Here is a 13,712-nt window from a genome sequence, read left to right on the forward strand (position 1 = left end):
TCAGTGGTGCAGCACTTTATAAAAGGCAGTGCAATCTTGCCTCATAAATTGTCATTGTCCATCATAGAAGACTAAACTGTAAACGAATTCCCATTGCAGTGGAGATACCATTGACCACACAACCCCCTCTTTACTGTTGGCCCAACTGTTAGCTTATGTCGATCTATTTTTAAAAGCCGAGCACGACGAGCCACAGAAGACAAGTACGCATGCACTAAAACTTGATCACGTAACCGCGTGCAAGTCGTCACGGTTATTGTCAGGGTCAACCGAGGTCAACGCGAAGAAATGTAAAAATGATCTGGTATCTCTTAAATCAGTTTTCCGGATATGCATCCTCTCATTTAAAAGGAAAAATCAAAATAAAAAACATAATTTTACCCTGACTCGGGTCCTATTTTTAACCAATCACACAATAGGACCGCACTTACGACATCACCTGAGGATCGCACTGGGAAATTTGACGCGGTGTTGCGAGTGTTGCTGGGTAGCCGTACAAAATCACAGCAAAATGGGCGTGAAGTCAGAAACCGATATTATACACAATTCTATGATGGAAGAGGACCCAAACAGCAATACGCAAGCTGATGAAAGAGAAGTTATACCACGATGGGGGCCACAACATGCGGGCGCGAAGGAACTTGCCAGCCAGTATACGTTTGGTAATCATTTTTGGTTTCCCTTGACAGTGATACAATTTAAGTGTCAGCGTAACAGACGATAGCTTACGAAAGCGATTCCGTTTAGAAACTGAACCTGTATAAGTCACTGTTTAGATGATGATGGTGATAAAATATCGTCAGTGCTGTATCGATTAACATATATGAAAGGGGAAAGAGAAGTTAGCTGTAGGCAGGTTAGCATGAGGATAATGACAGTGATGTTATGTAACATTAAATTAACAGAACAGTAAGAGTTACTTCAGTGCAATCTCGAAGCAGCATATATTCCATTCGCGAGTCTGTCTGAGACACTCTCAAAACTACTCATCTACTGAAAGGATTTGTCAAAGCATCTTATCAACACACACACGCACATACTACCAAAATATTCGTCTTTTGAAAGGAGTTGTTAAAGCAACATATATACACACACACCACCAGAATTAGATGAACATATACACACCACCAAAATAGTTCGCCTCATCAACAGAATGGGGTTCTCAGAGTAACATATTAACATGCACACAAGCAGAATTGTATAAGGAAGTCATTAATTTAAAAAAATTAATTTCATTCATTTATTTATAAATCTATTTTATTTAACATGTTATAGGACATGTGATGCTTTCTTATGTGGCCTACATTAATTTCATTTGTTGATTGGTTGTGTGTATATGAGTCAGTCAATTATTTGTTGTATGTTATTTTATTTAATTTAATTTTATTTGTTTATTTATTATTTAATGTTTAATGTGCTGTGACATGTTTTCTTCTGAAGACATTTTATTACATCAGTTTTATTACTTTAGTTATTGCGTTGCATATTTTTATGAATGTTCATGTTCTCTGTATATATCAACAGACAATAACATTTTTTCTGATCTAATTAGAATCTAAACTAACATGTGCCATAAAAATGAGAAGGCTGAAGCTGAGTAAGGTGCTGTTGCATAATTTCTTGTCTCAGTTAGAAAAATGAATTGCATTGCAGTACATTGGTTATAACATGCTGCTGCAGTGATTTCAGTAAAGTTAGTGATAGTGGTTTTTCTGTTTAAATTACATGCTTTATTCTGCTTAGTAATTATACAGTTTATAATGATGATGATGATAATATTAGTATTGATGTGGTTTTTATATAGCGGCCAAAATAAAAGTAGGCGCTTTACAAAAACAGGTATGTAGAAAGACATGCATACAAAAATTGTAGCATGAGTCAAAACTGTTGAAAGAGATGACAAGAAGAAGCTGCAGAGAGATGACAAAGTCAGTCTCTATAAGACTTGTCAGTTGTGTGTGTGAATGTGTGCACGGGTTTGTATACATGTATGTGCATGTTGTGTGTATGGATGAGAGTGGCAGAGAGTGAGTAACAGACTTAAGACACATGACTTTGTCACACTTGATCTTTTCATGCAATGCATGGTGGTCAGAGTCACCATTATGTGTGTGTTTGAGACAATGGGTGCATGTTTTAATCTGACTAATTGAACATTGTCCAGTTAATTGTTGTTTTTGAAACTTTGGAATGGAACAGATATATGTTTAAACCAAATGACACACACACACACACACACATACACATACATACATACATACATACACACACACACACACACACACACACACACACACAAAATAAAAAACAAGTGCAAAAAACAAGTCTGTATCATGTGCAAAAAATTAGAAGACAGACAAGATGATTTATAACAAATGTTGTCTTCTTGAGACACCGAAAACCTGGGGGGTAAAAACAAAACAAAAAGAGAATGTTATTTATGCCTGTTTCTTTATTGACATAAGAAACTTTGGGGAAAAAAGATACTGATGGCTGTTTGTTTCTTGACAGAGGAAAATGGGATAAAAACAAAATAGAAAGTAACTTATGACTGGTTATTCTTTGAAAGAAGAAACTGGGAAAAAGTGTGTGTGTGTGTGTGTGTGTGTGTGTGTGTGTGTGTGTGAAAGTCAAAGTCAAAGTCAGAGTCAGAATTTTTATATCAAGATGGTAATTGAATAAGCAATAACTGCTTTTTTTTTCCCTTTATTTATTTATTTATTTATTTATTTTACATCAAGCCATCTGAAAAAAAAAAAAAAAAAAAAAGAAGAGAAAAAGTGGGGAGATACATAGAACAAAACACACAAAAGTTCTAGAAACACAGTTACGTGCATACACGAATTGTGTGAAAATGAAATACACATCAGCCTTTACAACACATTCACAACACATCCCCGGATCCCGTTTATATATATATATATAGAGAGAGAGAGAGAGAGAGAGAGAATTTCGAAGAAAGACTTTCTGGTGAATGTTGAAATTTAAAAATAAAGAATTGTTTTTTTATTTGTTTCAGGAAAAAAAGATCCCCCCCCCCATTTTTTTTTTATAGCATTAATACGGCTACACTGACAACTTATCATCTAGAAAATGCTTTTAGATTTGTGATAAGATTTGATAGCTGATTTCGTCTATTTTTTGAGGACTTGGTTATATTATAACCTGCAGTTTGGTAAGAGGAAGTTGAAGGTGGATTGGTGTGGGTTTGCAGGGAAACGAGTTCAGGAAATTGTGTGCCTGGTGCTGAGTATTGGGCTGATGATCTTCAACTTCATCCAGCTCCTCCGTTATTTCAATCCTGCCAGTGTCCATTATATCTTCATTTGTGCAGGTAACCGTCATGTCCTATACATATATTTATTGTGTGTGTGTGTGTGTGTGTTTCTATGATGACAGTGCAGTAGTGGCAGCAGGGTGCATTTAAATACTTATTTATTTTGGAATAGAATAGATAGAATATGTCTTTATTACCAAGTGTACCGGGGTCACAAGGAATATTGGGAGTGGGGTGGGGGGGGGGGGGGGGAATAGTACATAACAATGTACGAACACAAATGGAAAATCATACACAAATACAAAATCAATATTTAGTAATTAGTAATCATTCAACATTTGAAACCAAGTGCCTCCTGTTAGTTATTTGTTGAATGTATGCTAACTTGCAATGTCAACACAATAGTAGCGCTCACAAGCTTCTTAATGTGGTTAAAGAGATGTTCATGTGTAAACCAGGATGCGGGATGCGGGTCAGTAAAAGTGTTAACGAGTAGTTTCAAGATTTTGCCATGACAGGTGTACGAGTTGATTGGTTGAAATGTTGGCCTGTCATTTGGAGAGTCCTTGGTTTGAGTCCAGGTCCCGGCGCCTGGTGGTTGAGGTTTTCCATTTCTCCAAGTGAATGGATCGGGGTGGGGGGTGGGGGGGCGGGGGAGGCCGAGGGGTGCGGGGGGGGGGGGGGGGGGAGAGAGAGAGAGCGCATAAAAAAGTAGTCTGTATGGTGATCTGTGTGCAGTTCTCACCAAATTTTGAAAGCATAGTGTTAATGCTCTGATGTGTTCAGTACCAGGCATGTAATGAAAGTACAACACATTTTGCTGCGAAGGAAGTAAGGCACACATGTATGTGTTCATTGCTTTTTTTAATCGTTCATGAAGGGTATATATGACACAGAAGAGGCTTGTGTATTTGGCATTATTTATATTGGCACAATGATAATTTTCATTGTCCCGGAGGTATAAAAACAAGGTTGCCTACTGTATCGACTCCTGTTTCTGTACAAGGATAAATGTTAATTGCCCCCAAAGTTTAAAAGTTGTCTATTGTGTCCACTTCAATACAATGATAATTTTCATTGTCCCTGTCTACAAAACAAGGTTGTCAACTGTACCTACCCAGATTTCTGTTCAGTCATAATGCTTATTGTCCCCTAACTTAAAAAAAAAAAAGATTGTATTCTCTGCTGTGTCCACTTCTATACAAAGATAATTTTCATCGTCCTAAGGCATAAAAGAAGGTTGTCTACTGTGCCTCCTCTTGTTTTCTTAGAAATTGTAATGGTAATATTTATTGAAATTGTTGCCTACGAGGTATAAAACAAGGTTGTCTGCTGTGTATTTGTAGTTGTATACAAATTAAGATCATTTTCATTGTCCACAAAGGCACAAGGTAAAAAATACAAAGTTGTCTATTGTGTCAACTCGTTTTTCTGTACAATGATAGTTTTTTGTTGTCCACAACTACAAGGTATGAAACAAAGTTGTCCACTATGTCCACTAATGTTTCCCTTCTTGGTGTATCATGTTTCAGTTTGTGCAGTGAAAATATTGTAGGGATAGACAGATGCAACAGATGTGGCACACTGTTTGCTACTAGACGCCTGACATTAAAATGTTTAATTCGCAAACACTTAGAAACACAAGTGACATTATTTGACCTCACAAACCAGTCATACAGTTTTTTTTAATGACTAAATTAAATATGATATGGTAAATTTGAAATACTGTGTGTAAATTTGGTGTGATATGGTATGTTTGAATTTTTGTGTGTTAATTTGATATGGTATATTTGAGTTATTGTGTGTTAAGTTAGTATGGTACATTTATATGGTATATTTGAATTATTATGTGTATTACATGGTATACTTGAATTGTTATGTGCTGATAATAATATGTTTGAATTATTGTGTGTTACGTTAACATGATATTGTGTGATCGTAAAAAAATTATTGTGTGCTAATATATTACATATTTGAATTATGGTATGTTGGTATAGATTCTGTATATTTGAATTGATATTATGTAAAGTTCTTTCCTTCATTATGTATGTGCCGTGCTTGGAATGTTCACAGCAAGATCGCATTATATTAACTACTGTGATTTTAACCATTTATGAACATAATGTAGTTTAACGCTGGTATATTAAACATTGTTTTGATTACATAATACTATACCATGATCCACTGGTGCAGAATCCGGCATATCTTTCTCTTTACCTTTTTAAAAAAATTTTTAATATTGTAATTACTTTTTTTTCACATTAATTTTTGTCGATGTTTTACATAAACCTTGGGTAGTCCTTCTTGGCCTGATCAGCGCGTTGACTTTTTTTTCCCTTCAAACTTAAAGAAAATTGTTTTATTTATTTATTTATTTAATTTTATTATTTTAATTTTTGTTAGCAGCAGATGTGGTGTAGCATTATATAGATTTACCTACTGCTCAGCAGTGACACCAGGCTGGGTTCTGTCACTGATGGAACATTTTTCTGGCTGTTTGTGCAGTGCTTGGGATTTTAACAGCCGACTTCTTCAGTGGCTTGGTCCACTGGGCAGCAGACACATGGGGAACAGTGGAGCTGCCAGTGGTTGGCAAAGTAAGTGTGGGGTCCAGCGTAGAGTATGACGTTGTGGTACAGTGTCCAGTGCAAAGTGATTGTAAAGTGCGTGTGGGGTCCAGTGTGAAGTAAGTGTTGGGTGCAGTGTAGAAGTATTACATTGTGGTGTCGGTTGCAAAGTGAGTGTGGGAGTGTCGAGTAGGTGTGGGGTCCAGTGTTAAGTATTACTGTGTGGTGTCTTGTGTAAAGTGAGTGTGGGATCTAGTGTAAAGTAAGTGTGGGGTCCAGGGTAGGGTATTACTTTGTTGTGTCTAGTGCAAATTGAGTGTGAGTGTAAAGTAAGTGTGGGGTCCAGTGTAGTAAAGTAAGAGAGGGGTCAAGTGTAAAGTAAGTGTGGGGCCCAGTGTAAAGTAAGTGAGGAGTGCAGTGTGTATAAGTGTGGGGTCCAGTGGAAAGTAGCTGTGGGGTCCAGTGTAAAACAAGTGTGAGGTCCAGTGTAAAATAAATGTAAAGTTAGTGTGGGGTCCAGTGTAAAAAAGTGTGGGGTCCAGTGTAAAATAAGTGTGGGGTCTAGTGGTAAAATAAGTGTGGGGTCCAGTTGTGGGGTCCAGTGTGAAATAAGTATGGGGTCTAGTGTGAAATAAGTGTGGGGTCCAGTGGTAAGGTAAGTGTGGGGTCCAGTTGTGGGGTCCAATGTAAAATAAGTGTGGGGTCCAGTGTGAAATAAGTATGGGGTCCAGTGTAAAATAAGTGTGGGGTCCGGTGGTTAAAATAAGTGTGGGGTTCAGTGTAAAATAAGTGTGGGGTCCGGTGGTAAAATAAGTGTGGGGTCCAGTGTAAAATAAGTGTGGGGAAGTGTGGGGTCCGGTGGTAAAATAAGTGTGGGGTCCAGTGTAAAATAAGTGTGGGGTCCAGTGTAAAATAAGTGTGGGGTCCGGTGGGTGGCTGTACATCCATTTCTCTTGGCATTGCATGCCCAGCATCAATTTACTTCATTAGATGACCAGCATCAGTTTACTTTATTACATGACCAGCGTCAGTTTACTTCATTAGATGACCAGCATCAGTGTTCAACATTGCTTGACCAGCATCAGTTCACTTCAATACCTCCCTGATTACTGATAGAGAGAGAGAGAGTTGGAGGGGAGGAGGAGGTGTAGGAGGAAGAGGGGTATTCAGTAATGATATTTTTTGGAAAAGGGGGTTCACAATTTATGACAGTAATGAAAGTATATAATCTAGTAAGTATTAACAAAACAAAAATTATTTCTACAATTCTCCATTTAGGAAGTATCATGTGAAGAGTCTGCAGAAAGCAAACTAAAGGGGGGGGGGGGGGGGAAGAGAAAGAAATCAATCCTATCTTGAAATAGATTAAGATTTGAATTGACCTTCCACTGAAACATGGACACAGTATAATGGAATCATAAATTCAGATTTATCCTCCCCTCCCACCCCCCCCTCCCCCCCCCCCCCCACCAGTTTCAAGCTGACCATCACCATGGTCATATATTACAAGAATAATAATAATATAGCGACGATCCTCACAAACCATAGCTGCAGTTGATATTAAGATGTCCCAGTTTATGTGATGTACTTCTGCAATAAATTAAGGGAGAGAGAGAGAGAGAGAGAGAGAAATTCTCATCATGGAGAAACAGCTGTTGACAGAATGCCTGTATATATCATCTGTCAGCCCAACAAAAACAGCACACACACACAAACACACACACACACACTCTCTCTCTCTCTCTCTCCTTCTTTCTCTCTGTCTTTCATTTTCTCCCTCTTTCTCTCCCCCACGCCTCTCTCTCTCTCTCTCATGGAGAAACAGCTGTTGACAGAATGCCTGTAGTGCACACACACACACACACACACACACACACACACACACACACACACACACACACACACAAGAAACAAACAAGAAAGAAAAGAAGAAGAAGAAGGAAAAAAAAAAAGGCATGGATACAAAGTGCAGAGTCAAGAGTGTTAGGGATCAAAGTTAATTCCTCACAACGTGGTGTTGGAAAACAATAACACAGGAGCTGCTTGCAACAATGTCAGGAGATGACTTTTGACCTGGATATCATCATGGAAAGTAAAATTAATGGGTAATTAGGCTCTGTGCAGGATTGATTTATCTGAGCAGGCAGTGCATGATAGTTGTGGCTGATACCTTGTACTGGACTGAATTATCTGTGCAGACAGTGTGTGATAGTTCTTGCTCTTTGTCTAGCGCACCCTATGGAAGACTCACACACATACACACACACACACACACACACACACACACGCACTTTCTCTGGAAATCCACAAGAATACTGGAACACTTGTTTTCAGTATGTGCTCAGCCTGAGAGAGATAATTTGTCACAGTTACTGCCAGTAGACACAGTTGGCATGGCAGTTTATGAAACACAGTGGACAGCAGAGTGCAGGTTTATAAAACAAACAAACATTTGGACTGCTTCACATGAAAAGACAGGGATTCAGCTGTTGTCTGAAAGAATTAAAGGGAAGAAACTCTTTTGTCACCTCTACCTTGGGCTGAACCTGTGAACCAGCTTACTTCCCCTTTTTTTTATATAGAAAATTGGTTGACAAATTACTAAGTGCGATAACAGGAATGATAACGAATTTCATTAATGAGGGAAGTAGAATAAGCAGTCCTGCTTCTTTACGTCCAGACCTCAGGGTGAAAAGGAAAAGATGAAATTCAAAACAATCTAACATGAGATGCATGCACAGGCACTTCATAATGTCACCAGAGCAGCTTGACATTGCATACCACATGTGAGATTTGTACACAGGCACATAATATCACCAAGATAATTTCACATGGCATTCGTAGGAGTCCTGCAAGGATAGAGGTATTCAGTAAAAGCGATACGTACCGCAAAACCGATTTACTTTTGAGTTCCAGCCAACTTGGTTTTTAGCACACACACACACACACACACGCGCGCACACATGCACACAAGCTTACACTCTTTAGAATGTGAAGTAGTTGACAAAATCTGTTTCACTGTGTTTATTTGTATGCAAGTGTGTCTGTGTGTCTGTGAATGGGAGCTGAGGAGAGCATCCCAATGAAGGAATGCTTATTGGCGTTAGTCAAGAAGTTGTGGCATGTACTGATGTGTGAAGTGCTATTTTTTTTTTATAAACTGGAACTGAACTGACCACTCCCCACCCCACCCCCATGCCTCCATCACCACCCCCCCACAACCCCCCCCCACCCCCACCACCCCCCAAAAAAAGAAAAAAAGAGCAGAAAATCAGAAAGGGTTAAGACATGGATGGTTCCTGATGTGTGCTGTGCAGGCGTTCATTCGTCCGTTCAGAGAGCATCACATTGACCCCACGGCCATCACCCGCCACGACTTTGTGGAGACGAACGGGGACAACTTTGCCATCCTGGTCCCCTTCCTGGCCAACATGGCTTACCGCTTCATGACGCTGACGCCGGAGCAGATCCAGGAGGAGTACAACTGGCAGTGCTACGTTTTCCTGTTGGCTGTCTTCGTCAGCCTGACCAATCAGGTGAGAGGGGTTTGTGTCTGGTACCAGTGGCAGTGTTGCGTCTTTCTTTTGGATGCCCTTATCTGCTTGACCAATGTATTGTACAGCTGGCAGTGCTAGGTTTTCCTATGGGGTGTCTCTGTCATTGCGATCATTCGGTTGAGGGGATGACGGGCTTAATAGCCGAGTGGTTAAAGCGTTGGACTGTCAATCTGAGGGTCCCGGGTTTGAATCACGGTGACAGGCACCTGGTGGGTAAAGGGTGGAGATTTTTCCGATCTCCCAGGTCAACATATGTGCAGACCTGCTAGTGCCTGAAACCCCTTCGTGTGTATATGCAAGCAGAAGATCAAAAACGCACGTTAAAGATCCTGTAAACCATGTCAGCGTTTGGTGGGTTATGGAAACAAGAACATACCCAGCATGCACACCCCCGAAAACGGAGTATGGCTGCCTACATGGCGGGGTAAAAACGGTCATACACGTAAAGGCCCACTCGTGTGCATACGAGTGAACGCAGAAGAAGAAGAAGGTGGTTCAGGGGATGTGTCTAATACAACTGGCAGTGTTGTGTCTGTCTTTTGGATGTCTTTGTCAGCCTGACCAATCAGGTCAGAGGGTTTGTGTCTTGTACCAGTGGCAGTGTTGTGTCTTTCTATTGGATGTCCTTGTCAGCCTGACCAATCAGGAGAGGGGGTTTGTGCCTGGTACCAGTGGCAGTGTTGAGTCTTTTTGTTGGATGTCCCTGTCAGATAGATCAATGTTTTGTACAACTGGCAATGCAAGGTCTTCCTATAGGATGTCTTCGTCACTGTGGCCACAAGTGGTCGCACACCTACCTCCGCCTGCCCTGGTTCATCACGCTGCTGTACATAGCTATGTATTATACATACAGATATTTCTCACAGTGCCACAAGCGTGTACAATATGACTGTGTGTGTATGTGTGTCACGGTGCCACAAGTGGTCACACACCTAGTTTTGTCTGCCCTGGTACATCACACTGCTGTACGTAGCTATGTATCTTCTTCTTCGTCATCGTTCATGGGTTGCAACTCCCATGTTCAATCATACGTGCATGTGGGCTTTTTTTTTTTTTTTTTTGTGTATGACTGTTTTTATCCTCCCATGTAGGCAGGCATAGTCCGTTTTTCAGGGGTGTGCATGCTGGGTATGTTCTTGTTTTCATAACCCACCGAATGCTGACATGGATTATGGGATCTTTAACATGCGTATTTGATCATCTGCTTGCGTGGACACACGAAGGGGGTTCTGGCACAAGCAGGTCTGCACATTATGTGTGTCACAGTGCCACAAGTGGTCACACACCTACTTTGGCATGCCCTGGTGCATCACACTGCTGTACATTGCTGTGTTTCATATGTACATGTCATTATGTTTGTCACAGTGCCACAAGTGGTCGCACACCTACTTCGGCCTTCCCTGGTACATCACACTGCTGTACATTGCTATGTTTCATATGTACATATGTATATATGAAGTGGAGTGATGGCCTAGAGGTAACGCGTCCGCCTAGGAAGCGAGAGAATCTGAGCATGCTGGTTCGAATCACGGCTCAGCCGCCAGTATTTTCTCCCCCTCCACTAGACCTTGAGTGGTGGTCTGGACGCTAGTTATTCGGATGAGACGATAAACCGAGGTCCCGTGTGCAGCATGTACTTAGCGCACGAAAAAGAACCCATGGCAACAAAAGGATTGTTCCTGGCAAAATTCTGTAGAAAAATCCACTGCGAAAAACAAATAAAACTGCACGCAGGAAAAAATACAAAAAAAAAAAAGGGTGGTGCTGTAGTGTAGCGACGTGCTCTCCCTGGGGAGAGAGCAGCCCGAATTTCACAGAGAGAAATCTGTTGTGATAAAAAGAAATACAAATATAAATACAAATGATGTGTGTCACAGTGCCACAAGTGGTCACACACCTACTTTGGCCTGCCCTGGTACATCACGCTGCTGTACATTGCTGTGTTTCATATGTACATGTCATTATGTGTGTCAAAAGTGCCCCTGGTACATCACACTGCTGTACATTGCTGTGTTTCATATGTACGTGTCATGTGTGTCACAGTGCCACAAGTGGTCACACACCTACTTTGGCCTGCCCTGGTACATCACACTGCTGTACATTGCTATGTTTCATATGTACATGTCATTATGTGTGTCACAGTGCCACAAGTGGTCACACACCTACTTTGGCCTGCCCTGGTACATCACGCTGCTGTACATTGCTGTGTTTCATATGTACATGTCATTATGTGTGTCACAGTGCCACAAGTGGTCGCACACCTACTTTGGCCTGCCCTGGTACATCACGCTGCTGTACATTGCTGTGTTTCATATGTACATGTCATTATGTGTGTCACAGTGCCACAAGTGGTCACACACCTACTTTGGCCTGCCCTGGTACATCACGCTGCTGCAGAACTGGCACATTGTGCTGCCCCGCAAGCACCACCGCATCCACCACGTGGCGCCCCACGAGACCTACTACTGCATCACCACCGGCTGGCTCAACTACCCGCTGGAGGCCATTGGCTTCTGGTCGCGCTGTGAGGTCCTCATCGAGTCCCTCACCGGCTCCAAGCCTCGCTCTGACGACCTCAACTGGGCCAAGAAGACGCACTAACTGCACTCTCTCTCCGGCCTGCCCCACCTTGTTTGGCTCAGGTTTTTTTTTTTTTTTGCTGTTGGTTTTGTTTTGGGGAGGAGGGGTTTGGGTTTTGCTGAAAGGGGGTGATGGTGGTGGTGGTGGTGGTGGGTGGGGTGGGGTGGGGTGGGGGGGTGATTGTTGTTTCTGTGAAGAGATCTCTCTTTTTTCTTTTGTTGTTGTTGTTTTTTTTGGTTTTGAAGTGGAAAGATATCTAAATTGAAGACTTCCTCTGTTGTTGTGGTGTTTTTGTTGTTTTTTTTGTTTTGTTTTTTTGTGTTTTTTTTGTTTTTTGCAAGTGATGAAGTAAATGGAGAAAAGTAAATGTGAAGTGTTATTTTTCTATGGAGGATATAGTTTTTAATATTTGGGTACTTCTCTCTCTTGCGTGAAGAAAGCTAAAGAAGATAGACTTGAAAATTATTATAAAAAGCAGTTTCCATTTACATTATCATTATTGTTATTTTTTTAAAACCTCTGCAGCAGTTCTGCCTTTTTTCGGCTTCAGTGTATTATGAAGATTTTTATGCTGATAAAAGTGAAGCTGCATAGGAATTTTCATAACATTTGTGTAATGGTTTCACACCATCAGCAGAAGGTATTTTTGTGTTGTGATTTCCAATATACATCAGCAGAGTTATTTTGTGTTATGAATTTCTCCATTCACATCAGCAGAGGTATTTTGTGTTACGATTTCAGAAGCCGCGTTCTTGATAGACCAGGACTTTACAACATTGAAAAGCTTATTTGAAACAGAAATGGTCATGTCGTATGGTCATGTCTTAGCAAAATCGAACAAAAGAAAGCATGTATGTGTGCTCACATGAGCACGTGCTCAGGCTCACAGATAAAGAAGTTGTGGAGAGAAGCGGGTAAAAAAAAACCCCAAAAAACCGGACTGTGAGATGTTATTCAGTCGTAGTTTTTCCTGATTGACATGGGAAACGAAACAGCAGGGTGTTTGTTTGACTGGTGATTTTGACACCCCCCCCTTTTTTTTCTGATCAGCTAAGCACATCATATCATGACCAGAGACATTGAGGAAGAAAAACAACAACAACAACAACAGACCAAAAAACAACATGTGTGTGCTTACATTTTTGAGACTTACAACTGTCTCAGACGGGAAAGAGTTTGGCCTTTGAGAGACAGAGAGAGAGAAAGAGAGAGTGTGTGTATGTGTGTGTGTGAGCGAGTGTATGTGAGTGTGTGTTGGTTTGAATTCAGAACTGAAGTGATATTGTTGAGCCGTGTTTAGAAAGGCTTATTTATTGATTTTGTTGTTGTTGTTTTTGTTTGTTTTTTTTGTCACTTTTGCTTGAGTTGCTTTTGCTCTATTGTAACTGAATATTTTCATTCCCCTGTCCCCTCCCTTCCTGCCCCCTCCTCCCCCCACCTGTGAATAATGCTGTCGTGCTGCTCCCCCCCCCCCCCCCCCCGCACCCCCCACACACAGGAATAATGCTGTCCACTAACTCCCTCCTCCCCCCTCACCCTCTCCCTCCCTCCTATATTTTCTTCAAAAAAAAAAAATTTGTATTTTTTTCAATGACCATTACATTTAAAAAAGAAAGATTTTCAGCTATCCTCAGATTATATGTAATTAAAAAAAAAAGAAAAGAAAAAGATAATGACGGTAAAATCTTGCTGGTTACCACAGCAACAGGGGGTGGGGTGGGGATGGAAACA

The 13,712-nt window shown here is 40.8% G+C and overlaps 1 protein-coding gene across 1 annotated transcript; it reads left to right on the forward strand.

The window, feature by feature from the left end:
- The first annotated feature begins 487 nt into the window (after nt 1-487).
- On the forward strand, nt 488-12,030 carry LOC143285701 (plasmanylethanolamine desaturase 1-like). Its single transcript, XM_076593104.1, has 5 exons — nt 488-662; nt 3,215-3,334; nt 5,783-5,874; nt 9,162-9,380; nt 11,742-12,030. The coding sequence occupies exons 1-5, from the start codon at nt 512-514 to the stop codon at nt 12,000-12,002; spliced, it is 843 nt and encodes a 280-aa protein (XP_076449219.1). The 5' UTR covers nt 488-511; the 3' UTR covers nt 12,003-12,030.
- Nucleotides 12,031-13,712: the final 1,682 nt, after the last annotated feature.

This window comes from Babylonia areolata, chromosome 9 (genome assembly GCF_041734735.1).
Source record: "Babylonia areolata isolate BAREFJ2019XMU chromosome 9, ASM4173473v1, whole genome shotgun sequence".
Lineage (NCBI taxonomy): Eukaryota > Metazoa > Mollusca > Gastropoda > Neogastropoda > Buccinidae > Babylonia > Babylonia areolata.